Here is a 26,124-nt window from a genome sequence, read left to right as displayed (position 1 = left end):
GAAGAACTAAAGATGAAACAAACAATGATGAACAACACAATAAATGAAATTAAAAATACTCTAGATGGGATCAATAGCAGAATAACTGAGGCAGAAGAACGGATAAGTGACCTGGAAGATAAAATAGTGGAAATAACTACTGCAGAGCAGAATAAAGGAAAAAGAATGAAAAGAACTGAGGACAGTCTCAGAGACCTCTGGGACAACATTAAACGCACCAACATTCGAATTATAGGGGTTCCAGAAGAAGAAGAGAAAAGGAAAGGGACTGAGAAAATATTTGAAGAGATTATAGCTGAAAACTTCCTTAATATGGGAAAGGAAATAGTTAATCAAGTCCAGGAAGCACAGAGAGTCCCATACAGGATAAATCCAAGGAGAAATATGCCAAGGCACATATTAATCAAACTGTCAAAAATTAAATACAAAGAAAACATATTAAAAGCAGCAAGGGAAAAACAACAAATAACACACAAGGGAATCCCCATAAGGTTAACAGCTGATCTTTCAGCAGAAACTCTGCAAGCCAGAAGGGACTGGCAGGACATATTTAAAGTGATGACAGAGAAAAACCTGCAACCAAGATTACTCTACCCAGCAAGGATCTCATTCAGATTTGATGGAGAAATTAAAACCTTTACAGACAAGCAAGAGCTGAGAGAGTTCAGCACCACCAAACCAGCTCTACAACAACTGCTAAAGGAACTTCTCTAGGCAAGAAACACAAGAGAAGGAAAAGACCTACAGTGACAGACCGAAAACAATTAAGAAAATGGGAATAGGAACATACATATCGATAATTACCTTAAATGTAAATGGACTAAATGCTCTCACCAAAAGACACAGATTGGCTGAATGGATACAAAAACAAAACCCATATATTTGCTGTCTACAAGAGACCCACTTCAGACCTAGAGACACATACAGACTGAAAGTAAGGGGATGGAAAAAGATATTTCATGCAAATGGAAACCGAAAGAAAGCTGGAGTAGCAATTCTCATATCAGACAAAATAGACTTTAAAATAAAGACTATTAGAAGAGACAAAGAAGGACACTACATAGTGATCAAGGGATCAATCCAAGAAGAAGATATAACAATTGTAAATATTTATGCACCCAACATAGGAGCACCTCAATACATAAGGCAAATACTAACAAACAGCCATAAAAGGGGAAATCGACAGTAACACATTTATAGTAGGGGACTTTAACACCCCACTTTCACCAATGGACAGATCATCCAAAATGAAAATAAATAAGGAAACACAAGCTTTAAATGATACATTAAACAAAATGGACTTAATTGATATTTATAGGACATTCCATCCAAAAACAACAGAATACACATTTTTCTCTAGTGCTCATGGAACGTTCTCCAGGATAGATCATATCTTGCGTCACAAATCAAGCCTTGGTAAATTTAAGAAAATTCAAATTGTATCAAGTATCTTTTCCGACCACAACGCTATGAGACTAGATATCAATTACAGGAAAAGATCTGTAAAAAATACAAACACATGGAGGCTAAACAATATAGTACTTAATAACTAAGTGATCACTGAAGAAATCAAAGAGGAAATTAAAAAATACCTAGAAACAAATGACAATGGAGACACGACGACCCAAAATCTATGGGATGCAGCAGAAACACTTCTAAGAGGGAAGTTTATAGCAATACAATCCTACCTTAAGAAACAAGAAAAATCTCGAATAAAGAACCTAACGTTGCACCTAAATCAATTAGAGAAAGAACAAAAAAAAACCCAAAGTTAGCAGAAGGAAAGAAATCATAAAAATCAGATCAGAACTAAATGAAAAAGAAATGAAGGAAACGATAGCAAAGATCAATAAAACTAAAAGCTGGTTCTTTGAGAAGATAAACAAAATTGATAAACCATTAGCCAGACTCATCAAGAAAAAAAGGGAGAAGACTCAAATCAATAGAATTAGAAATGAAAAAGGAGAAGTAACAACTGACACTGCAGAAATACAAAAGATCATGAGAGATTACTACAGGCAACTCTATGCCAATAAAACGGACAACCTGGAAGAAATGGACAAATTCTTAGAAAGGCACAACCTGCCAGGACTGAATCAGGAAGAAATAGAAAATATGAACAGACCAATCACAAGCACTGAAATTGAAACTGTGATTAAAAATCTTCCAACAAACAAAAGCCCAGGACCAGATGGCTTCACAGGCGAATTCTATTAAACATTTAGAGAAGAGCTAACACCTATCCTTCTCAAACTCTTCCAAAATATAGCAGAGGGAGGAACACTCCCAAACTCATTCTATGAGGCCACCATCACCCTGATACCAAAACCAGACAAGGATGTCACAAAGAAAGAAAACTACAGGCCAATATCACTGATGAACAAAGATGCAAAAATCCTCAACAAAATACTAGCAAACAGAATCCAACAGCACATTAAAAGGATCATACACCATGATCAAGTGGGGTTTATTCCAGGTATGCAAGGATTCTTCAATATATGCAAATCAATCAACGTGATACACCATATTAACAAATTGAAGGAGAAAAACCATATGATCATCTCAATAGATGCAGAGAAAGCTTTCGACAAAATTCAACAGCCATTTATGATAAAAACCCTGCAGAAAGTAGGCATAGAGGGAACTTTTCTCAACATAATAAAGGCCATATATGACAAACCCACAGCCAACATCGTCCTCAATGGTGAAAAACTGAAAGCATTTCCACTAATATCAGGAACAAGACAAGGTTGCCCACTCTCACCACTCTTATTCAACATAGTTTTGGAAGTTGTAGCCCCAGCAATCAGAGAAGAAAAGGAAATAAAAGGAATCCAAATTGGAAAAGAAGTAAAGCTGTCACTATTTGCAGATGACATGATACTACACATAGAGAATCCTAAAGATGCTACCAAAAAACTACTAGAGCTAATCAATGAATTTGGTAAAGTAGCAGGATACAAAATTAATGCACAGAAATCTCTAGCATTCCTATACACTAATGATGAAAAATCTGAAAGTGAAATCAAGAAAACACTCCCATTTACCATTGCAACAAAAAGAATAAAATATCTAGGAATAAACCTACCTAAGGAGACAAAAGACCTGTATGCAGAAAATTATAAGACACTGATGAAAGAAATTAAAGATGATACAAATAGATGGAGAGATATACCATGTTCTTGGATTGGAAGAATCAACATTGTGAAAATGACTCTACTACCCAAAGCAATCTACAGATTCAATGCAATCCCTTTCAAACTACCACTGGCATTTTTCACAGAAGTAGAACAAAAAATTTCACAATTTGTATGGAGACACAAAAGACCCCGAAGAGCCAAAGCAATCTTGAGAATGAAAAACGGAGCTGGAGGAATCAGGCTCGCTAACTTCAGACTATACTTCAAAGCTGCAGTAATCAAGACAGTGTGGTACTGGCACAAAAACAGAAAGATAGATCAATGGAACAGGATAGAAAGCCCAGAGATAAACCCACGCACATATGGTCACCTTATCTTTGATAAAGGAGGCAGGAATGTACAGTGGAGAAAGGACAGCCTCTTCAATAAGTGGTGCTGGGAAAACTGGACAGGTACATGTAAAAGTATGAGCTTAGATCACTTCCTAACACCATATACAAAAATAAGCTCAAAATGGATTAAAGACCTAAATATAAGGCCAGAAACTATCAAACTCTTAGAGGAAAACATAGGCAGAACACTCTATGACATAAATCGCAGCAAGATCCTTTTTGACCCACCTCCTAGAGACATGGAAATAAAATCAAAAATAAACAAATGGGACCTAATGAAACTTGAAAGCTTTTGCACAGCAAAGGAAACCATAAACAAGACCAAAAGACAACCCTCAGAATGGGAGAAAATATTTGCAAATGAAGCAACTGACAAATGATTAATCTCCAAAATTTATAAGCAGCTCATGCAGCTTAATAACAAAAAAAACAACCCAATCCAGAAATGGGAAGAAAACCTAAATAGACGTTTCTCCAAACAAGATATACAGACTGCCAACAAACACATGAAAGAATGCTCGACATCACTAATCATTAGAGAAATGCAAATCAAAACTACAATGAGATATCATCTCACACCAGTCAGAATGGCCATCATCAAAAAATCTAGAAACAATAAATGCTGGAGAGGGTGTGGAGAAAAGGGAATCCTCTTGCACTGTTGGTGGGAATGTAAATTGATACAGCCACTGTGGAGAACAGTATGGAGGTTCCTTAAAAAACTACAAATAGAACTACCATATGACCCAGCAATCCCACTACTGAGCATATACCCTGAGAAAACTATAATTCGAAAAGAGTCATGTACCAAAATGTTCATTGCAACTCTATTTACAATAGCCTGGAGATGGAAACAACCTAAGTGTCCATCACCGGATGAATGGATAAATAAGATGTGGCACATATATACAATGGAATATTACTCAGCCATAAAGAGACACGAAATTGAGCTATTTGTAATGAGGTGGATAGACCTAGAGTCTGTCATACAGAGTGAAGTAAGTCAGAAAGAGAGACAAATACCGTATGCTAACACATATATATGGAATTTAAGAAAAAAGAAAATGTCATGAAGAGCCTAGGGGCAAAATAGGAATAAAGACACAGACCTACTAGAGAATGGACTTGAGGATATGGGGAGGGGGAAGGGTAAGCCGTGACAAAGCGAGAGAGAGGCATGGACATATATACAGTACCAAACGTGAAATAGATAGCTAGTGGGAAGCAGCCGCATAGCACAGGGAGATCAGCTCGGTGCTTTGTGACCACCTGGAGGGGTGGGATAGGGAGGGTGGGAGGGAGGGAGACGCAAGAGGGAAGGGATATGGGAACATATGTATATATATAGCTGATTCATTTTGTTGTAAAGCAGAAACTAACACACCATTGTAAAGCAATTATACCCCAATAAAGATGTTAAAAAAAAAAGAAAAACATTGTAGGTATTTCTGGGAAATGATATTCTGGACTCTTTGTAGCTCCTAAATCTTCGGTGAACATCCTTACTTCTGTAATGAGAAAAAAAGAAAGTAACACTATCCCCCTCAACCAGAAACAATTTAAGTAGATTTCAAATATACATATAAAGCAAAAAGGATATAAGAAGCATTACCAATCTTACCACCAAGATATAACCTCATTTAAAATTTTTGATAGGTATATATCTAGGACAGTGGGTCTCAGCCAGGGTGATTTTGCCACTTGGGGGGACACTTGGCAGTGTATACAGACATTTTTTGACTTTCACAACTGAGGAAGGATGCTACTTGCATCCAGTGGATAGTGGCTAGGGATGCTGCTAAACATTCTACGAAGTACAGGACAGCTCCCTCTTCCCCAACAAAGAATTATCCAGTCCAAAATGTTAGTAGTGCCATGACTGGGGAACTCTGTCCTAGGATGTACATATGGTTTTGGTTTGAATTTACAAAAGTGTTGCTAAATCTATGTATAGTTTTCTAATCTGAATGTGTTGTATTTCCTCAGGCAGAGAAGGGGAAAGACAGTCTAGGCAAAGGGAATAAATACAACTAAAAGACAAGAAAACTCTAAGCATATTTAGAGACAAAATATGTAGTTATAAAATCATAGTGACAGAATACATCATAATGGTTAAGAACCCAGGCTTCGAAGTGAGCAAATGCAATTGGAATCTTAACTTCATCTCTTTGGGTCAAGGGGCTGAGTGAGTGGGAAGGAAAGATGAGATAGGAGCTGTATGCTCTTTTTTTTTTTAAATAACTTTTTTAAACTTTATTAATTTATTTTTATTTTTGGCTGCCTTGGGTCTTTGTTTCTGCGTGTGGGCTTTTCTATAGTTGCGGCAAGCGGGGGCTACTCTTCGTTGCGGTTCACGGGCTTCTTATTGGGTGGCTCCTCTTGTTACAGAGCACAGGCTCTAGGTGCGCAGGCTTCAGTAATTGTGGCACTCAGGCTCAGTAGTTGTGGCTCGTGGGCTCTAGAGCACAGGCTCAGTAGTTGTAGCACATGGGCTTAATTGCTCTGCGGCATATGGGATCTTCCCGGATGAGGGTTCGAACCCGTGTCCCCCGCACTGGCAGGCGGATTCTTAACCACTGCGCCACGAGGGAAGTCCCTGGAGCTGTATGCTCTTAACAAGCCATTAATCCTCTATTAGCCTCAGTTTTCACATGCTTAAGATGAGGAACAACAATACCAACTTCAGAGGACTACTGTAAGCATTAAAAGAGATAATGGTTGGCAAAGCCCTTGCTTCTGGTAGGTGTTCAATAAATGGTGACTATGTTACTATTATTATTGTTAACTTTTTTATTGTCAAACAAAGCATAGATATAGAAAGTGACACATAGGGCTTCCCTGGTTGCGCAGTGGTTAAGAATCTGCCTGCCGATGCAGGGGACACGGGTTTGAGCCCTTGGCCGGGAAGCTCTCACATACCACAGAGCAACTAAGCCCATGTGCCACAACTACTGTGTTCTAGAGCCGGTGAGCCACAACTACTGAAGCCCATGTGCCACAACTACTGAAGCCCGCACACCTAGAGCCTGTGCTCCGCAACGAGAAGCCACTGTAATGAGAAGCCCGCGCACCATGAGGAAGAGTAGCCCCCGCTCGCCACAACTAGAGAAAGCCTGCATGCAACAAAGACCCAAAGCGGCCAAAAATAAAATTAATTTTTAAAAAAAGTATTCTTCAAGACTTGTTTCTATCAGTATAATTTGTGTTAGGGAAGATGGTTGACTGGGGTCAGAAGGGGCAATCCCTGGCCTTAGGAATAGAGATCTTCCTTGAGTACAGCTACCCATTTGTATGGGGACAGAATCTGTTCCTTACAAACATCATAAAGCCAACTAGCTTAGTAAGATATAATTAGATAGTTTTCTCAGTAGTAAAGCTTTTGCCAGTGCTTTGTATATTTTTCTGCCTGGTAGGAAAATAAAGCTTCCACAGAACAGATTTATTTTGCTTGTATCTGTAGAGAATATTTATAAGTTCATGCTGAATCTCAGAACATATCCAGGTTGACATAGATGCACTGATTGTGTTTTTTAACGTTTCTGCTAAAATCTAATCATAGATCTTATCACACTCATAGTACAGCTCTGTGTGTGCTTGCTTACTAGGAAAATGGAGGGTTTGGGGGGAAGACAGCAGTTATCGGCTTATGTCAGGGGATGGGGTGGGTGGGCTTGCAAGGTAAATATATGGAACACTATGAGGGAACTTGGTGAATAGGATCTACCATGAATGAAGTATTGAGTTATATTCTTAATTTTGGTGTTTTGGGAGTGGTTGGATGGAGTTGGATTATGGCCAATGTTGTTTATAATCTGAGAGGTTCTAGAGGACAAAATGCCATGAGAGGCATCGGGTCATGTGTTGTCCTCAGCTGTACTGGAGAGCATAGTTAGAGTCACGGAGGTGCAGTTCTGAGCTCTTCCCTGCCCAGGCCTGCAGGAGGAGTTCGGGTTGTGCGTGTCCTTGTGGCAAGCACAGGGGGATAACTGTACACCAGCCCACCACCCTCTTCTGTGTTAACAGGTCCTGATTGTGTTCAGCTATCAGATGGCTATTCCTTGATCTTGGGGGAGGTGGACTAGTCCCAGTGCATGAATCGTGTTTGGTGCAAGGCAATTGTGGTACTCAATTTATATTTCCTGGTGTTTGGTCTGAGGTGGCCAGGTGACCTAGGAAAAGTGTGATGGGGATTTTAGGAAATAATTTTCTCTCTGATAAAAAGAGAGAGATGGAGGAGAAGAGGCCTGCCCCTTTTCATCCCGATTTTGGACCAGGGTTCTGTGAAGACATGGTGTTTGGTACTGTGCCAGCTATTATGTGACCATGAGGGTACACCTTTATCACACCAAGGGTGACAGAGTGAAAGATGGGAAAATCTTCTGTCCTTGATGACATCACTGAGCTTCTGGATCAACCTGGGACTCCACACCGCTAGCTTCTTATAATATGAGACTCTTATTGTTTAAACCACTTTTGATGGGATATTCTGTCATTGAAGCCAAAAGCATCTTTTTTTTGGATGCACGCGCAGCTTGTGAGATCTTAGTTCCCCAACCAAGGATTGAACTTGTGCCCCCAGCAGTGGAAGTGCAGAGTCCTAAGCACTGGACCACCAGGGAATTCCCAGAAGCCAAAAGCATCTTGATTGACAGAGCTCTGGATGAAGAACAAGTGTTGGGAGAATATCAAAGGCCCCAATTTTAGGAGTAAGTATCCATGCGTAGAAGAGAAGAAGAGCTGAGGCAGAACTGGGACTCTGGGAGAGGCTTCGGTCACCACTGGCGAGGACAGACAGTTGGGCTCCTGCTGATCAGTTTCCTTAGCTATAAAATGAGGAAAGTTATATTAGTGCCACTGGGTTGTTATAAGCTTAAAAATACCTTAACTCCTATACATTTCCTAGGATATAGCAGGAGTTTAATAAAAGACAGCTATTTCTATGTAATGGAGACCTACAGAGGCAATGAAAATACTTCATGATCTACTACTAGATGCATGACCAATAGATGCTGGGTGAGGTCAGGCCAATTTGAGGCTTCCTAGGGCCATCTGGTGTCGACCTACCCTGATTGGTCTTCTAAGAGAGAAGACCCTGGGGGTGGAGTTTCTGGAGACCATTTCTTCTCTGCCCCCAGAGAAATATCTAAAACAATAGACATTTTGGGGGGGAAGGGGAACATTAATATTTGCCATGACATTGTTTTCCCCTGAGCAGGGAGGAAGACAAAGACAGATGACATGCAGAGCTGATAGAAATGAGAATGCCAAAGCTAAGTGGGTTTTCCAAGGTTCCCAAGGGACTGGTCTGGGGCACATCATGGGGTCTCAGACTCCTGGGAGGAAGGAGGAAGAGGGTTTGGAATGTCCCCTGCCCATCCCATCATTGACACCTTGGGATACAGAAGCACCAGAAGTATGAATGTAATAACCAGAACCAGAGGCTTCCTGCTCACGGATGTGAGGGGGGTGGGGGAGGTGGACTGAAATAGCCACACAGCACTAACAGCAGACTCTGAGAAGCCACTCCTTTTCACTGGAGTGGCTTCCTACACAGCCTTCTAAGTAATTTCTAAGCTTGTGATGATTACAGAAAGAAGAAGAATAGAAGTTACTGGCATTTGTAGTAACAGGATGAGAAAGTGCAAGACTTCCTGTTATGTGTGTGTGACAGCTGGTGATAAGTGGAGGGCCCTGCACAGGAAATCCGCTCAGCTTCTGCAATGTGACCTGCCTGAAACTTGGGCACTTCTTCAGTCTGGATGTTGATGGCAGGACAAAGGGGCACCTGGACCATGGACAACGTGGTAGAGAAGAGTTTGGAAGGGCCCCTGGCACCTTCTACAGATGAGCCCTCCCAGAAAAGGGGAGACCTGGTAGAAATCTTAAATGGGGATAAGGTAAAATTTGACGACACTGGACTCTCCTTAATTCTGCAGAATGGCCTGGAGACCCTCCGAGTGGAAAACGCTCTGACAGACGTCATCTTGTGTGTGGACATTCAGGAATTCTCCTGCCACCGCGTGGTGCTTGCCGCGGCCAGCAACTATTTCAGGTCAGCACGCCTAGACCAGAGTCAGATTGGGTGCAGGTCATCAGGGAAATGTGCATTGATGTGAGAGCCCAGTGTAACTAGTTGGCTGTTGCATTTACGGTTTGTATATTTATTTCTGTTTGTGTGTCTATTCAAGATTCCAAAAAGGAAGCTATTAAACTTTAAAGTTTAGAATTTAAGTCATATTAAGAGAGCTTGCATCATTTAAGGGTAATGTTTATACATTATGGTGAACATTAATGTGTATATGTCTTTGTTCCAGAGGGTGGAAAATTACCAAAGTTATGGGGATTTTCCCCCCACCATCTGACTAGTGTGTTGGAAACATAATGCTGTCTTTGTTCACCAATAGATGTAGAGAAAACAACGTGACCACTCAAAGTTATCCAATGATCTGCTGAAAATTAGGGGCTTCTGTTTAAGTGCAGTGAATGGGTAGGAAGGGAAAGCAGTTACAAAGGTGCTTTCGAAGTGAGAGGCCACTAGTTACAACAAATTCAAGGGATCTGGGTTCCATCCCACTCTGCCCCTTCCTGAGCCTGTGACTTGAGGCAAATCACTTAATGCTCTGAGTTTCTGTTTTGTCATCTGTAAGATGGGGACAATAATGCTTACCTCTCAGGATTATTGTGATAATTAAATATGAGAGGGAAGAGGGTCTCACATAGTGCCTAGCATCTCGTAGATGCTCAATATATCTCTGTTGAAATTCTTCGCCTCATTCTTCTTAGTTCAGCTAAGCGCTGTGTATTGGGCAAAAGCTTGGGGGTAGGAATGTGGGAGAATCAGGAACCCAGTGAATTCCGCTGGATCCAGAGTTCTCCAGATCGATGTAGACATGGTGGGAACCAGTCCCCAAGGGAAATGTGGAAGCAAAAGGTACTTGGAAAACTTGAAAAAGAAATACTCTTGTAATTCTTCTTAATAAGATTCTTCTTAATTCTTTGTTCTGGCTGAGGAAATTAAAAACTATTTACCTATGTAAATATCATGGAAGGTATTTTATTTTTTCATTTTTTGATATGCTTAGGAGAAAATCTTTGGAATTCAAAAAGCAAGGTTGACAGATTGTTGTGGGACTGATTAGGTACCGTATGTACACGAGGCAAGAGGATATACGGGTTTGTAGGAAGCAGGGCCTGCTATATGCCAGACAGACAGTTATCTGATTTTATTTTTGCAGTAGCATAATGAAGGTGGCTGATATGCCCTTTTACAGATGAGGAAATGTAAACCCAACATTACATATCTAGTCATTGCTGGAGCAAGGATTGGGCACATTCTAGAAATTTTTGTTTTTATTGCAATACAAACTGCCCCTAGATTGGAGGCTTTATTCCACAAGAAGTATATAAAAGGTAAAGTGTAGGCACGGCCATAACACTGGGTTCACACAGATAAACACATTATTCACTCTACCAATATTGATCATATGATTTCACATTGATCACAACCCCTTTCAGAAATGAATGAGAGTCAACTTAGCTGATGTGTTGAGCACTCACTTTCAGGTTTAATCTTTTTGTTTTGGGTCACTAGAAAACTGCTATTATAAAATATATACCCGATTAGCGATTTCATTAGCTGCTTGACCTGGCTATGAAACAGGACCGCTGGCTCTGTGCTCTTAAGTACATCAGTGCTGTCTCCAGTCCTGGGGTTTCTCAGTCTAAACAGAAGGTGTTTGGGCCCAGGTCCTTCCAACCCTGCTGATGTAGGGTGCTTAGGGAAAGTGTGTGCCAGCCCCAGAGGCAGCAACGGGCAACGAGAAGTTGGAGGCGGCCATGCAGTGCACGTGTCTGCCTGTGGATGAAGAGTCTCTTCCCAAATTGCGTGGTTATGAAGGGAAATTCCTTTCATTCTCTTTTGATTTCTCATTTTGGTATTTCCAAAGTGACTGTCCTCCTATAATGACCACAGTCCTGGAGACAGTATTCATTTTTCCGGTACTACTATTAAAAATAACTTCTGTTGTTGAACACTTATCGTGGGCCAGTCCCTGTGCCGCCTGTGTCACATACACTGTCCCACTTAATCCTCATGACAACCCCCCTGAGGTGGGGAGTTGTCTCCCCATTTCCAGATGAGGAACCAAAACTTGGAGTGTCTCAGTTAACGCAGTGCCCAAGTGGGATTTGGACCTAGGACTGACATTAAGTCTGACATTACCTCACCGCCTGTCTTGCTTTGTTTCTAAGATTTTGAAAAGGGTTGGTAGCCAAGTTCCTCTTATGCTCAGACTTTGAAAGGGCAGAGAGTCTGCTCTGTCTGAGAAGCTTCTGACATAGCCCTCTGTGCTCTGGAGGGCCTGAAGCTGGTTGTAAAATTATGTAGGGTTTTTTTTTTCTTTATTCATTGAGAACATAAATATTTTCCACTAAGTGAACCATAGTTTATTTAACCAATCCTCTATTGATAGACATTTGGATTGTTTCGAATTTTTTGCTATTATAAACAATGTTATAATAAATAATCTTATACGTCATTTCATATGCATTCAGGAGTGTCTGGGGGTGCATTTCTAGAAGAGGGTTTGCTGCGTCAAAGAGAAATGTATCTGCTGTTTTAATGGATATTGCCAGATTCTTCTTAATAGGGGTTAAATAATTTTGCAATCCCTATGGCTTTGCCAAAAGAGGATGGCATCTAATTTTGGGGTTTTTCCCAATCTGATAGATGTGAAACAGTATCTCAGGTTAGTTTTAATTTGTATTTCTCTTATTTTTTTATAAGGTCAAACATCTTTTCATATGTTTAAGGGTCATCTGCAGTTCTATTTCTATGAACTCTCATTTTATAGCCTTTCAAACTTTTATTTATATCTTTTTTTTTTTGCGGTACGCGGGCCTCTCACTGTTGTGGCCTCTCCCGTTGCGGAGCACAGGCTCCAGACGCGCAGGCTCAGCAGCCATGGCTCACGGGCCCAGCTGCTCCGCGGCGCGTGGGATCTTCCCGGACCGGGGCACGAACCCGTGTCCCCTGCATCGGCAGGCGGACTCTCAACCACTGCGCCCCAGGGAAGCCCCCTCATTTATATCTTTTTCAATCAAAATTAATTTTTATCAAAGTACTATGTACAAGTAGTTAACAAAGAGTCAAACAAAGGCTTATAATGAAAACCAAAAATTCCTCTTCACTTCCTCCACCCTTCAGTCTTGGTCACTAGAGCCCACCATTTTCAAAATTTAGCTGTTTCTGTTTCTTCTGGTATTATATTTATATTTCTACAAAATACTCTTATACTGCTCTTTCTTCATTTCTCAGGGTTAGACATCATTTATTAATTTTCTAGTAGGTCTGATAAGGATTTAGCACTTATACCTAACTCCCTTCCCTTCCCTATCCTCTCTCAATATAATGTTATCACATTTTTCATACATTTGGATTAAGAGTTTACATTATATCTATGAAAACATTGTTTCCTGTTGAGCCAAACTGTGTTTTATGATCACATTTTCTTTCTTGTAAACCTTCTTGTCTTTCCTGAAGTTAATAACTCACTCTTTTTTCCATTTGCTTAGTTTTCGGGGTATCTTTTGCTCACAGCCTCTCCACAGTGATCTTTCATGTAGTCCAAATGCATCAGAGGATCTACCACTTCTTTATCTTATCACTTCCATTACCCTATACAGCTTCTCTGAACCTGCTGCCCAGCTGTTGTCTAGCTGCATATGTAACCACAGTGGCTGTAAATAGGAACTATATTAGTAACTCAGACAATGTAGTTCCCTTTGGGGGCCTATTTAAAAGCCTGCAATGGAATGAGGAATCTGGGCAAACATGTAGAGTTGAGGCTGAGAAAAGGGTGAGGGGGAATAAAGCTTAGAAAAATCGAGGGAAGCACAGATTTAACACTTACAATAATATTTTTTTTAAGTGTATAAGATTACTAGTGTCTCTTATAAGATTGCTCCAAAGCTGCCATTTGTGTTTTGTCTCTGGACAGGTCCCCAGATCAAAGTCATTAGAAGGGCTTGTGCATCCTGCATACAGGGCCCCACTTCCCAAATGATCTCCATTTAAGCCAGTGGTTCTGTCCATTTGCAGGGGAGCAACTCACTGCAGAATATGGCAAATTCTGATGTTGACCCATGAGGGCAACCATGCTGTGATTCCCAGGGTCGGCAGAGGGAGGGGGGTAGTGCTGATGTAGGGAGGGGTCACCAGGCTACTCAGTCCTACGTGATGACTGGCTCTTCCTCCATGAATATATAAGCTTCCAGGCTGAGGCTGTCAACAGCAAGCTCCTTTGTTGCTGCTCCTTGGCCCCTGCCTTGCACCTCAGTACCTCAGTCTCTGGGTCTGGTTCCCTGAAGCTATGATAAGGGGACTTTAACCACTAGCTACAAAAATCAAGCACAAGGCCAGGAATGGGAAGGGTATTGTGGGCCCAACCTATGAATAATTATTCTATATTAACCAATTACTGGATGACAGAAAGGGGGGCAAGAGGCTACTCATAATTTCTGTTTATATGTAATCCTTTGCATTTTCTCCATAACGACGTAAGATATCTAGAAAGGAGCCAGTAAGTGCAGGTGATAGAATAAACAAGGATGAGTTACAGCCATCTGGGTCTGGATTGAAAATCTGGCTAATGGCAAAAACATTGAGGATTGCTACTGCCACAGTGGGTACTGCTGATGATCTCAAATGGACTGATGATCGTACTTGGCATTGATTGGCACTGGGTCCTGTATTTTACACTTCAATATTGTCCTTTTGGCAGAACCAATATGGTGGTTAATATTTAAGTACTATATATAGGTCTATAATCTCTTATCTGCAGTTTCAAAATCCCCAAAGTGCTGAAAACGGAAAAGTTTTTCGTAATTTATTAGATGACCAAATCCAACTGGAACCCCACTCATCTCCTCTTCTGAACCGAGAGGAGGCTACTTAGAGTCTTTATTATTTCACTTAGGACAACTATTCATATATTCACTGCTGAGGTGCTAATGTGTTCGATTAAGGAGTGCTGGAGGTACTATGTAGTATTCATGATATGGTAATAGCCAGACAATTCTGAATGCCAGAGCACATCCAGCTGCAAGATTTTAGGGTAAGGGATTATGGAACTTTCTGATAAAGTTAATTTTCATTTTGGTGTTGTTCTTCTACCTTTTTTCATCTGCATATTTTAATATACTTGTAAACATAGTTTATGTATAATTTGCATCTTGCTTTGCACCCTTTTTTCTTATAACCTTTCCCCCATAGTGCTCCATAGTTTTCATAACTACTATTTATTTATTTATATAGCTACCATGTTTAACAGAAGCATAATAAGAAAATCTTTCATCGTGAATATAGGTTGCTTCCAAAATTTTGTTTTTATAAAGTATGTAGTAATAAACACCTTGTATTAAGTACTTTTCACAGCTTGGAAAGTGGAAAGGCTAACATTTTTTTTAGCATTCATTGCATGCCAGGAACTTTGTTGGATTCTTTTTCACTTCATTTAATCTTCACAATGGTGGCAATTAATAACGACAAGTAGGCAGCATTGTCTCCATTTCACCCTCCAGAGAATTCACTTTGCTAGGAAGAACGGTTTCCCTACTGGGATCCAAACTGAAAACAGACCTCTCCACTGGGCAGAAATATGGCTGTTAGGACATTTCCTGTGCAAGACCATTAACTCCCCTTCCCTGCCGTGCACTAGTGTGGTCTACATAAGCTGAAAATGAGGAGAAGATGTAAAAATTATTGCCTCTGTGTGCTTGCACACACATGCACAGGCAGGATATAGTAGGAACACTCACCCAGTTTGTGTCTGGGGGCTGAGCTGACAGATGCTGGTAGCAGTGCCTTAGGGTACTGGCCTGGGTCAAAGGGCTAAGTGAGAAATCAGGAGGCAGGTCAGAGTGTGAGGTGAAGAGACAGTATGCTTTCAAAGTATAGGATCTCAAAAACCTGTGGGACATCATTGGGGCTGGAACCAATAGCTGTTGATATAGTGGAAAGAACACTATCTTAAAGTTCTGTCACTGGAGTTTGAGTCCAGACCCTGCCCTTTCTTGGCTGTGCAAATGTTGGAGGAATTGTTTGGCTCCTCTGAGGCTCAGCACCATTATCAACAATACAGTGAGGCTGGGCTTCCTTGGTGGTGCAGTGGTTAAGAATCCACCTGCCAAGGCAGGGGACACGGGTTCGAGCCCTGGTCCGGGAAGATCCCACATGCTGCATCGCAGCTAAGCCCATGCGCCACAACTACTGAGCCCGCACACCTAGAACCCGAGCTCCGTAACAACCGTAACAAAGAGTAGCCCCCGCTTGCTGCAACTAGAGAGAGCCTGTGCGCAGCAATGAAGACCCAACAGAGGCAAAAATAAGTAAATAAATAAAGAAATTTATATAAAAAACAAACAAACAAACAGAAAAACAATACAGTGAGGCTAATGATTTGTGTCTACCTATCCTGGTGAGTTATTGTGAAATACACATAATAAAACAGAGTCACTCATAAATTTATTCGCCTAAACATTTTATGCATGGTAATAAGTCATATTTCTTAGTTCCAAGGAATAGAAATCAATTGGCTCTTTTGAGAAGGGGATGTAGGTAGGTAACTCACAGAATCCTCCAGGAGGCTGGAGTACCAAACTCAGAAAACAGACAGGAGCAAGGGAGGCCAGGCAGTGGCCAGGACCACAACCTAAAGCCACCTAGAACCCTTGTGGGGAGGACTCCCTTGCTGCTGCAGGACCTTGGAGGCCAATGCTAGCACGGCTGTGGCCCCTGGCACTGCTGCCACTGCAGTCTCGGGAAACTGGAGGCTGTGCTGCTTCTGTTGCCTCGACCAGAACAGGTTTTCCTCTGTTCCTGCCTTTGCACCACCAGCTCCCAGTTCATAGCCTGGTGTTGGTTTAGCTGATTGGTCAAGTCTGAGTTACACATGTTAGGGTACTAACTGTGACAAGCTGGAAAGTGGGCATTGGACTTTGCAGCTTCTAGATAGGGAAGTGGCTTCTGCCACAAACTACATCTCATTCAGAGGGAGGTTTGCCACACCTCAGGAGGGTTTCAGATGCTGGGCAACCAAAAATTGCCAAGGGTCCATTATATGCAGCGACTATGTGACAGGCCTGCATCAGAGGCAGAATAGGGCTTAAAGTAATATGAGATAAACAAGTATTAGGGAATTCCACTGCTCTTGTCACGTATGCATCAGAGATAAGGATTCTGAGATCCTAGAAGACAAGGGGACAATTACTTGCACTTTCCCTCCTCCTCTCCCTCCAAATTGTGGGTAGCCCTGGGCATACCTGTGAGAGTATATGGCATCATCCATCATATATGGACTAGAATCAGGCTGAAAGTGTGAGCTACCACTGCAGTAGGTGGCATTCAGCACACCCTGTAAATGTTTGACATGAATAAAAACTTGATCTTGCTCCTGCAGGTTCTGTCACTAAGTGGCATCCTGGTCAGAGCAGGAAGTCCTCAAAGAGTTGGGAGCCCATTGCACAACTTTAGAAAAGGGAAGGGTGATAAAGTGTGGTCACCATAGGAAAAATTAGAAGGAGCAGTGAGAACATCCAAATGCTTCAGAATGTTGTGGATTCAGTAGGTCACTCATGTGACCATCTGGACACAGATGTGCTATGCCTACAAAGTGACTCCTGCAGACCTTTCTTAGGATTGGAAGATGCTGGGCAGAGGTTGCTGCCTTAGGGCAGAAGTGCAATCAGGTCCTTTGAATTTTCAATAAAATGTAAGCTCTGTCATCTCCACCCTGGTGTCTAGAGCATATGGATCTTCTTTCAATCAAGAACAGAAAAAAATATTCTTCTCCAGTTTTTTTTTTTTTACATCTTTATTGGAGTATAATTGCTTTACAATGGTGTGTTAGTTTCTGCTTTATAACAAAGTGAATCAGTTATACATATACATATGTTCCCATATCTCTCTTCTCCAGTTTTGAATAATGTTCCGTGTAGCATTCAACTAAAACACAACAGAGAAATACTTTCATCATTTACATCTTAAGTTCTGAGCTTTATCCCTGCATCAAGTACATGGATATGTAACAGTCTCTTTATGAAAATGCCTTTACAGAACTCAATTCTACTATAGTAAATGCCAAACAGTCCCTGAGAAGAGATGGCCAGATGCAGAACATCTGTGGTTTTGGTAAAACCTCCTTGGACCTCACCATCCATCTCATTGCTCAATGTTCCCGTATGAGTCAGCATTCTCTTGGTGGCAAGGGATAGGAACTCAAAGTCAAACCAGCTTAGGCAAAAGAGGAAGGTATTTGGCCACATAACCAAAGCATAGGAAGGGCCGGAATGTAGCAGAGCCCAGGAGGAAGAGGAACAAAGTCCCTGAATGCAGTCAGGGAGATTTCTTCCCATCCATTTGGCTTCTCTCTCAGGTAGGATTACTCAGGTTGCACTTCTGCCTCATGATGGGGAATTTGCCTGTTGGCAGCTCTGAGACTCAATTCTCCCAGCTTTTGTTCTAGGGATGAACTGAGAGGCTAGCTTCAGTTTGAAAGTCCCCAGGAAAGACTGATTGGCTCAGCTCCATTCAATTACCCAGTCCTAGACCAATCACTGTCAGGAACATGGGGCACAATGGTCAGCCCAGCTTAGCTCAGGAGTCTACTGTTGGACAAAGAGGTGAGTGTGTGTGTGTGTGTGTGTGTGTGTGTGTGTGACACAGAGAGAAAGAGAGATGTCTATAAAAAGGTGAGAGCTCCTACTTGAACCACATAGTTTGAGTGGGACCTGGGTGGGGAGAAGAGCATTTTCCAGAAAGAGGAGGAGGGGTACTGGACAAAAGGAAAAATAAATTTCCATTAAAGACGGATAACAGATCCTGGCTTACTTTTTAATTAGCCAACTTGTTATACTTCTGTATTTGCTTTGGCTGTCAGGAAGCTCAGTGCATCAGCTTTCCTTAGCCTAGGTTCCGTGATATATTCTCCTCCTACTTTAATTCCTTAGTTCTTATCTTCTTTCTGTTGTTACTGTTTTATTTTATAATACCTCTGCTGCTTTAGTATAAGCCGTCTCAAGTTCTTTTGGAGAAGCCATTTCTGTATAAAGATAAATCCCCATTGCTATGAAAGAATATCATCTAGCCAACCTATATGTCCTCTGCCAGCTGTAAGTATTCTTTTATTCTTTTAGTACATGTAACTTTTATGGAAAGCTTCAAGGCCACAATAATTGCAGGAGCGCTGACACTGTTATGACTTTAAAACACAGTCAGGGACTTCCCTGGCGGTCCAGTGGTTAAGACTCCTTGCTTCCACTGCAGGGGTACGGGTTCCATCCTTGTTGGGGAGCTAAGATCCCGCATGCCATGCGGCCAAAAAAAAAAACACCAACAAAAACCACACAGTCAAACCAAAAGTTGCATCATAGCTTTTTCTGAGGAGACACTCAGGGATCTATAAAAATTAATGATCAGCAGCTTTGCATATAATGGTCCAGGTCTTGGGTCAAGTAAGAGCTGACTGGCATTCAAAAGATCACATCATGAAGAGCGAGCTCAGGCTTGCAGGGGGCTGGTGTTGGGGGAATTAGGGGAGGAGCAGATGCCTGTTGAATAATTCCAGGAAGGTGAGGTTGGTGGACACAGCACACAAAAGAAACAGGACAAAGAGAATGGAGGGGCTTCCCTGGTGGCGCAGTGGATGAGAGTCCGCCTGCCGATGCAGGGGACACGGGTTCGTGCCCCGGTCCGGGAAGATCCCACGTGCCGCGGAGTGGCTGGGCCCATGAGCCATGGCTGCTGAGCCTGCGCATCCGGAGCCTGTGCTCCGCAACGGGAGAGGCCACAACAGTGAGAGGCCCGCGTACCGCAAAAAAAAAAAAAAAAAAAAAGAGAATGGAGATCAGGAAATTTAGGAAAGTTCTCAAATGACTGGCAGTATCCTTAAAGCTTAGGATAGCAGGTTGGCTTGGCAGACGATGTCTATTTTACAGATGACCCTGAAGAAGGAGCGAGGGTGAATTCTTAGTAATTGCTGTGAAAAGCTGCACTCCTACTACACTTCTTCGTGTACCACTAGTGATCTGTAGGCCTTTAACTGAGGAACACCGGATCATATAACCTCTCTTAAGGTGCAAATATCTGGGGGTTGGGGGCACAAAATATTAAGCTTTCAGTACTATGGTGTTGAGTGGGTTTAGTGAAATTCCACCCACTTACCCATTCATGTATTCATTCAACTGGCACAAATTTATCAAGGCCAGGCACTGAGTGTACAAAGATGAATGAGTTATGGTTCTTGCTTGACTTCGAAATCACAATAAGTTGGAAGAGAGAGACAGGTAAATCAGTGTTTCAGTACTGGGTAATAAGGGATATGATAGAGCTCTGCTTATGGAAGGGGCATGAAATTGTTACGGACCCTTTAGAGTCGTGCCCCAACAAGGGTCCTCCTGCCTGATGTCGCTCGTGCCCATAGAACGAGACCGAGTTTGGTTCTGAAGCAAAGGAAAGGTTTATTCTTTGATCAGAGAATGGAGAAGTGCCAGCTGGCACTCTAGAATACACACACTCTCCCGAGAGGCTGTGGGTGGGGCTGCTTTTATAAGGCTCTCCTCAGAGGGGAGGGTACCGAGTTGTCACTGGGCTGGCGCAGGTGCGCTGCCCACACTCCGAACTGCAGTGCAGGGCACAGCATCTCTGCACACGGCCCACCGCCCTCTTGAATGGCGGTGTTGAGCGCAGCGCTTCTGCTCACAGTCTGGGAGCTGAGATGTCCAGCCCGGTGCTTCTGCCCAGGGAACTCTAATCCGATGAGTTAGGTGCAAGGCCTCTGCACACGACCCCCTACAGGCAAACTAAGCACAAAAGAAGACGTTAGACCTTATCTTATCAGCTAGATTCCATCTTATTTTTCCCTGGGGACCCCAGTGGGCTTTGCCAGTGACAAAGTCAGACTGGAGAAAAAGCAGTCAGCGAAGGCTTCCTGGAGGAGGTGATATCTGAGCAGAGTTTTAAATGATGAGTAGGCATTGGGCCAAGGGGACCAAGAAAAGGGGAGAAAAGGAGCAGTGTTCCAGGCCAAAAAAAGCCACATCTGGGAAAGTATCATGCAGTGTAAGGACAGGGACCACAGGTAGAAGATTAAAGTTGGAGTAAAGAATATGTGTGGACCAAGAAGGCCAAGAGAGATGGGCAGGGTAGGATAGCATGAAAAATTTGTTGAGTTAGAATGGAGAGTGTGAAATGTACCTTATAGGAAGTGGGAAGACGGGGAAGAGTTTTTAATGAGGAGAGGGATCCAACCTCTCTGTTAACCCTTTGGGCGGTGATGTGGAGGCCCTGATAATCTAGGGAGACCCTCAGGTGGTTGCAGAAATTACAGGTAGAGGAAATGAGGTCAGAATTAAGGCTGAGGCAGTGGGGATGGGGAGACAGTCTCAAGTGACATTCTGAGTCCTCGCTAAGGGCCCTCAAGGCAGCCAGACAACAGAGAGCCGGACAGAAAGGAGCGGAGCAGCACTGGCTGGTGAGAAGGGGAGGAAGAAAGCAGGGCTGGGGGACTGGAAGACAAACTAAACTGGAAGACAAACCATACTTCTCTGAGCTTCAAGACTGGAAAGAGAGAGAGAAGGTAGTGTAATTTTATCAGTCCTCCACCCACCCGTGCCACCCCACTGTAGAGCCAAACCTGGAAACAGAACAAGTAATTTCTTTCTTTCTTTTTTAAAGACTTGTTTATTATTTATTTGCTTTATTTTTTTGGCTGCAGCGGGTCTTAGTTGCGGCACGCGGGATCTTCGTTGAGGCATGCTGATCTTTCGTTGCGGCGCATGGGCTCTTTGTTGTGGTGCATGGGCTTCTCTCTAGTTGCAGTGTGCGGGTTTTCTCTCTCTAGTTGTGGTGCGCGGGCTCCAGAGCATGTGGGCTCTGTAGTTTGCGGCACTTGGGCTCTAGCTGAGGCACGCGAGTTCAGTAGTTGTGGTGTGTGGGCTTCTCTCTAGTTGTGGCATGCGGGTTTCTTCTCTCTCTAGTTGTGGCGTGGGCTCCAGAGCACGTGGGCTCTCTAGTTGAGGAGCATGGGCTCAGCAGTTGTGGCACACAGGCTTAGTTGCCCCGAGGCACGTGGGACCTTAGTTCCCCAACCAGGGATCAAACCCACGTCCCCTGCATTATAAGGCAGATTCTTTACCACTGGACCACCAGGGAAGTCCCAGAACAAGTAATTTCAAAGTAACTCAAGCTCTGAACTTTTGTGTGTGTGTTTTTAACACTTTGAGGGAGAACACACCACAGCTATTAAAATCTGTTCCCCTCTTATCCACATCTCTGATCGCTGCTGGCTTTTAGGATATCTTTGTATGAATTTTAAAAAGTTCTGTCTGGGTGGACCAGTTAGAAATATGTGCTTCTTTCCCTGGGGACTGTTGCTGTCCACATCAGGGCTCAGGACTTGGTGAGTGCAGATTGGATGTCAGCCCCAACTCTGGCCCCGTCTGGGCAGCTCTGAGGGTAGCCCAGCCTGAGGTAACTCCTCCTTTGCCTCTTGCTTCAAAACTCCTCTCCATCCCCAGCTTGAAGATCTCCTTTCGCCCTCCCACTTTCCTCTGGATTCTGTATCATAAAACCCCAAAGAACAGGCCTGGCAGTCCGGATTCCTCTGTGGCAGCTGGTGGTGGGAGAAGTCTGATCATCTTTGCCCTGTCACAGTAGGGATAACTTTTAGGACTGGGGAAGCCTCAACATTTGAATACCTTGGAGTGAGGATTGGGACCAGTTCGCATGTTTTTAAGTGGTCAGAGCCAGGGAACGCTCAGAAAAATCTCTAAGCAGAGGCTGATCCTTGATTTCTGGATAATGACATGGAGGCCATAAGGAAACCAACGTGGGGTACTTGGTGGGGGGGTGTTGAGATGGAAAATGTTTGGAAAAAGAGAGTGACAAGGAGCCTCCAGGGCAACAGCCTAGTCAGGGTGTGACAGTGGATAGTAGGCACAAATGTTGACTCCCAGACTAAGGGAAGTGAGAATCAGAGCAGACCTCATTGAAGGGGGTTGTGAGGGAAGCAGTGTTTCGTTAGCAGAAGCCAGGTTTCACCTTTGGGCAAGGAAGTGGAAGATGTGCAAAAGCAAATTAAAGTGAAGAACAACCACCATGTTTTGTAATGTAGAATCTCAGGTAGGAAGGCTTAGGATAAACACCGTGGGCTTGGGGTTCTGATTTAGAAAATCACTGGAGAATATAGTTCTTCACACACATACTTTGCTCCAGTCAATTGGTCTTGGAGGTCCTTGTTATTTATTCTCATGGCAGTTAGAGGAGAAATGTGGGTTTGGAGACAAGGGGAGTCTACTTGGCCTACAGGAGCAAGTATAGGACTGAGCTGCACGTGTAGCTTCCTTTTCATCCATCCATCCATCCAACAAATATTGAGTGCCTACTGTGGGCCAGTAAATAAGAAGTGAGAGAGAAATAAAATCCAACCCTTGCCATTAAGATCCTCATGAATCTAATAGAGGGAAAAGACACATTAAAAATAGGCCCTATAGGGCTTCCCTGGTGGCGCAGTTGTTGAGAGTCTGCCTGCCGATGCAGGGGACACGGGTTCGTGCCCCGGTCTGGGAAGATCCCACATGCCGTGGAGCGGCTAAGCCCGTGAGCCATGGCCACTGAGCCTGCGCATCCAGAGCTTGTGCTCCGCAACGGGAGAGGCCACAACAGTGAGAGGCCCGCGTACTGCAAAAAAAAAAAAAAAAAAAACACACACACACAAAAATAGGCCCTATAGAGTGTACATAGAGAGTCCTGTCTGCAGCCCAAAGGTGTTGTTGTAAACAGAGGCACATGTTGGAAACTGCTAGCTATTGATACATCATGGGATGGGGAAGTGGGTGCACAGATCAGACTGTGAAGAGCCTTGTATAGCAATGTTGAGAGTACTTTAACGTTTCTTTTTCTGGGCACTTTTTATTTAGTCGTCTTTAGCATTTGGTCCCAGTTTTTATTCAGGATTTCTCTTGTCCAGTTGTGTCGGTCAGGACTGTGCATTGCAAATGGCAGATATTCAGTTCCAATTGGTTCAAGCATATAAAAAAAGAATTTATTTGCTCACATGATTTAAAAGTCCAGTGGTATTGGTTTCAGGGTTAGTTGGACCATTGTGCTCATATAATGTCATCAGGGCTCAGTTTCACAGTCTGTCTCTTGTCTCTCCTTTGTGTTGGTCTCTCTCTCTCAGGGGGGTCTTCACACATGGAAGCAAGAAGGTCTCCAGCAGCTCTGAACTTTTATTTCTCTCAGCTCAGCAACTGCAGTGGGAAGAGAGCTTCTCTTTCCCAATAATTCCAGAGAAAGTTCTGGAATTGGCTTCAATTGGACTGGCTTCTTCCTGGGCCCATCTGTGACCCAATCACTGTGGCTTGGGAGACATCCTACCAGACTGGTATTGCAGGAGGGGTCGTTCCCCAAAGGAAAATCTGGTTCCTCCTAAAGTGATTAGGAATGATGTTGGGCAGCCAAAGCAAGAACTTCCCGTTATGTCTTTGTGGCTGAATCATTGCTGAATTCTGGCCACAAGCATTTGCTGTGACTGATGTTGAGCCTGTCTGACCCTGCAGACAGACAGGGTCTGTCTTCAAATTTGGATGGGCTGAGGCCATCCACGGCATGCAGAGGCCTCAGCAATGGTCCAGTAGGGCTGAGAGGGACTCTGATTCTATAGAAACATGGCTGGCGTTCTGGTTCCCTAGGGGTACATGTTCAGCATCCTTGAGGAACGGTGAACTTGGGCAAGGAGCTTAGTAGAGGCAGTTCTTTTGAGGTCTGATGATGTTTAGAGTCAGGCGGGGGCAGCTCTGGGGTTCCAGCTCGTCTGTCAGCTTGGAGCAAATACTGAGCCAGCAGCTGTGAATTCAGGGAGCTGACTCCAGGCCCCAGAGAGAGACAACAAAGTGCTGTTACTCATGTCTCTGGAGTGGAAAGAGAGGTGCCCATGAACCTCCCAATCCTCTGAAGGCATCCCTCCAGGTGTGTGAGATTCGCATGTGCACAGCAGATTAAGAACAGGGAATTGTGCACTGTTTGTGACTATAGGGTTTTGCCACCACATCCTGTTTCAGAACTACTAGATCTAATGAAATGGGTTACTTGAATATAAGCTGCAGGGGCTCTGTATAAACAGCTAAGTTAGAGAAAGACTTAAGAGGCCAGGACAAGACCTGCTTCCATCTAAAACCCCACCAGGTTGGGAAGGGGAAGAGGAGTACTACCCCCATCCCCACTTCCAATTTGGGGGCCAGCCCTAGGCCTCATGAAATTCTAGGAGGGCTGGATCTCAGAAGATGAGCATCTACAGGGAGGGAAGACTTTCAAGGACATGTCTGTCCCAGAACCACAGCCAGTTTCCTCGACCTGGACCTTTGTCCAATCTCCTCATTCTCAGGGTGAACCAAGGGGAGCTGGGTTGGAAAGTGAGGTGACCTCCCTCTACGGCATTGGTTCTTAAACTTTGGTTTGCAAAACAATTATGGGCGGGGGCCGGGTGAGCCAGATAACATTCATATTCCCACTGCCAGAGATTTTGATTCAGTAGGTCTAGGGTGGGTGAGGTTCAGAATTCTGCATTCTTAGCAAACACCCCAGGAATTCTTATGCAAGCTACCCATGGAATATACTTTGAGACCCACTGTCCTTGAGGTTGGGGTGTCTGCAGGCCAAGGATGTGGGCAGGACTCATGTGTTGGGACAGGGTCTACATGGTAGGGCTTAGGGAACAGCTTGAGGTCAGAAACTCGGCTGAGCCAAATGCCTACATACATCCTTTGTTTAGGAAATGGCAGGTGGAAGGTTTGGTGTCTTCAGCTTAGAGGTGCTGGGGGACTATAGTGATGTCATCCCTTGCTAGGTCACCCTTGCATCTGCTGACTCCCTGCTTCCTTTGGAGTGGAATCCCCTTTGATTGGCCATATTGGGTTTATATCCAATAATCCTTTCTTAACAGTATAATGTTCATTGAGCAGCACATGATTACTAATTTAAAAATATTTTTAGCCAATGTATACATATAGACATATAACCTTAAGTAGAATTTAACTCAGTCTGCAACCAGTGTTAGAGCTATTTCCAACCCTGAATACCTCACTGATGCAGAAGAGTTAGCTCCTGGTACGAATGGGATGGCGAAGGGATTAGAAGATGAACAGAGCAGGGGTCAGCATGGGTGGAGCTGGTCTAAGAATGAGAGAGTGGGGGTGGTGGAGGTGAATATTTGTTTATAGGACTGTGATTGGGGTTAGAGGTTCAGGAAGCAGGAAGTTCAGTGGCAGGTGTGGAGGCCTGGGGAGGGGGTGGGCCATAGCGAAGCTGGGCTGTTGAAAAATCCTGAGTGGACGACATTTAGAAACTGTTGGAGCATCAAGAACTCATTGAATTTGTGAGTGGAAAGTTCTCGTGTGGGTGTGTCCTCTTTAAGCTCCTGGCCCTAGACTCGGTTCTCTATGGGCAACCTCTTCAGCCTCATGCTTCAGAGAGTGTTTGATAATTCTTGGAGGTGCAGATTCCTGTCGAAAGCAAACATACGAGGGCTAGAAGCACA

At 43.4% G+C, this 26,124-nt stretch overlaps 1 protein-coding gene across 3 annotated transcripts in view; it reads left to right on the top strand.

The window, feature by feature from the left end:
* The first annotated feature begins 9,203 nt into the window (after positions 1 to 9,203).
* Positions 9,204 to 26,124, top strand: part of KLHL6 (kelch like family member 6) — a 58,302-nt gene continuing 41,381 nt past the window's right edge. For all 3 annotated transcript variants that reach the window (XR_004476041.2, XR_004476040.2, XM_004278405.4), the window contains exon 1: positions 9,204 to 9,584. Coding sequence is in view for 1 of the 3 variants with exons in the window: in XM_004278405.4 (XP_004278453.1) it covers positions 9,292 to 9,584 (293 nt within the window). In the remaining 2 variants the exon portion in view is untranslated. The remainder of the gene's footprint in view (positions 9,585 to 26,124) is intronic.

Source organism: Orcinus orca, chromosome 5 (assembly GCF_937001465.1).
Source record: "Orcinus orca chromosome 5, mOrcOrc1.1, whole genome shotgun sequence".
NCBI classification, from domain to species: domain Eukaryota; kingdom Metazoa; phylum Chordata; class Mammalia; order Artiodactyla; family Delphinidae; genus Orcinus; species Orcinus orca.
Note: the sequence above shows the minus strand (reverse complement) of the source record. Positions and strands in the feature narration are given on the sequence as shown.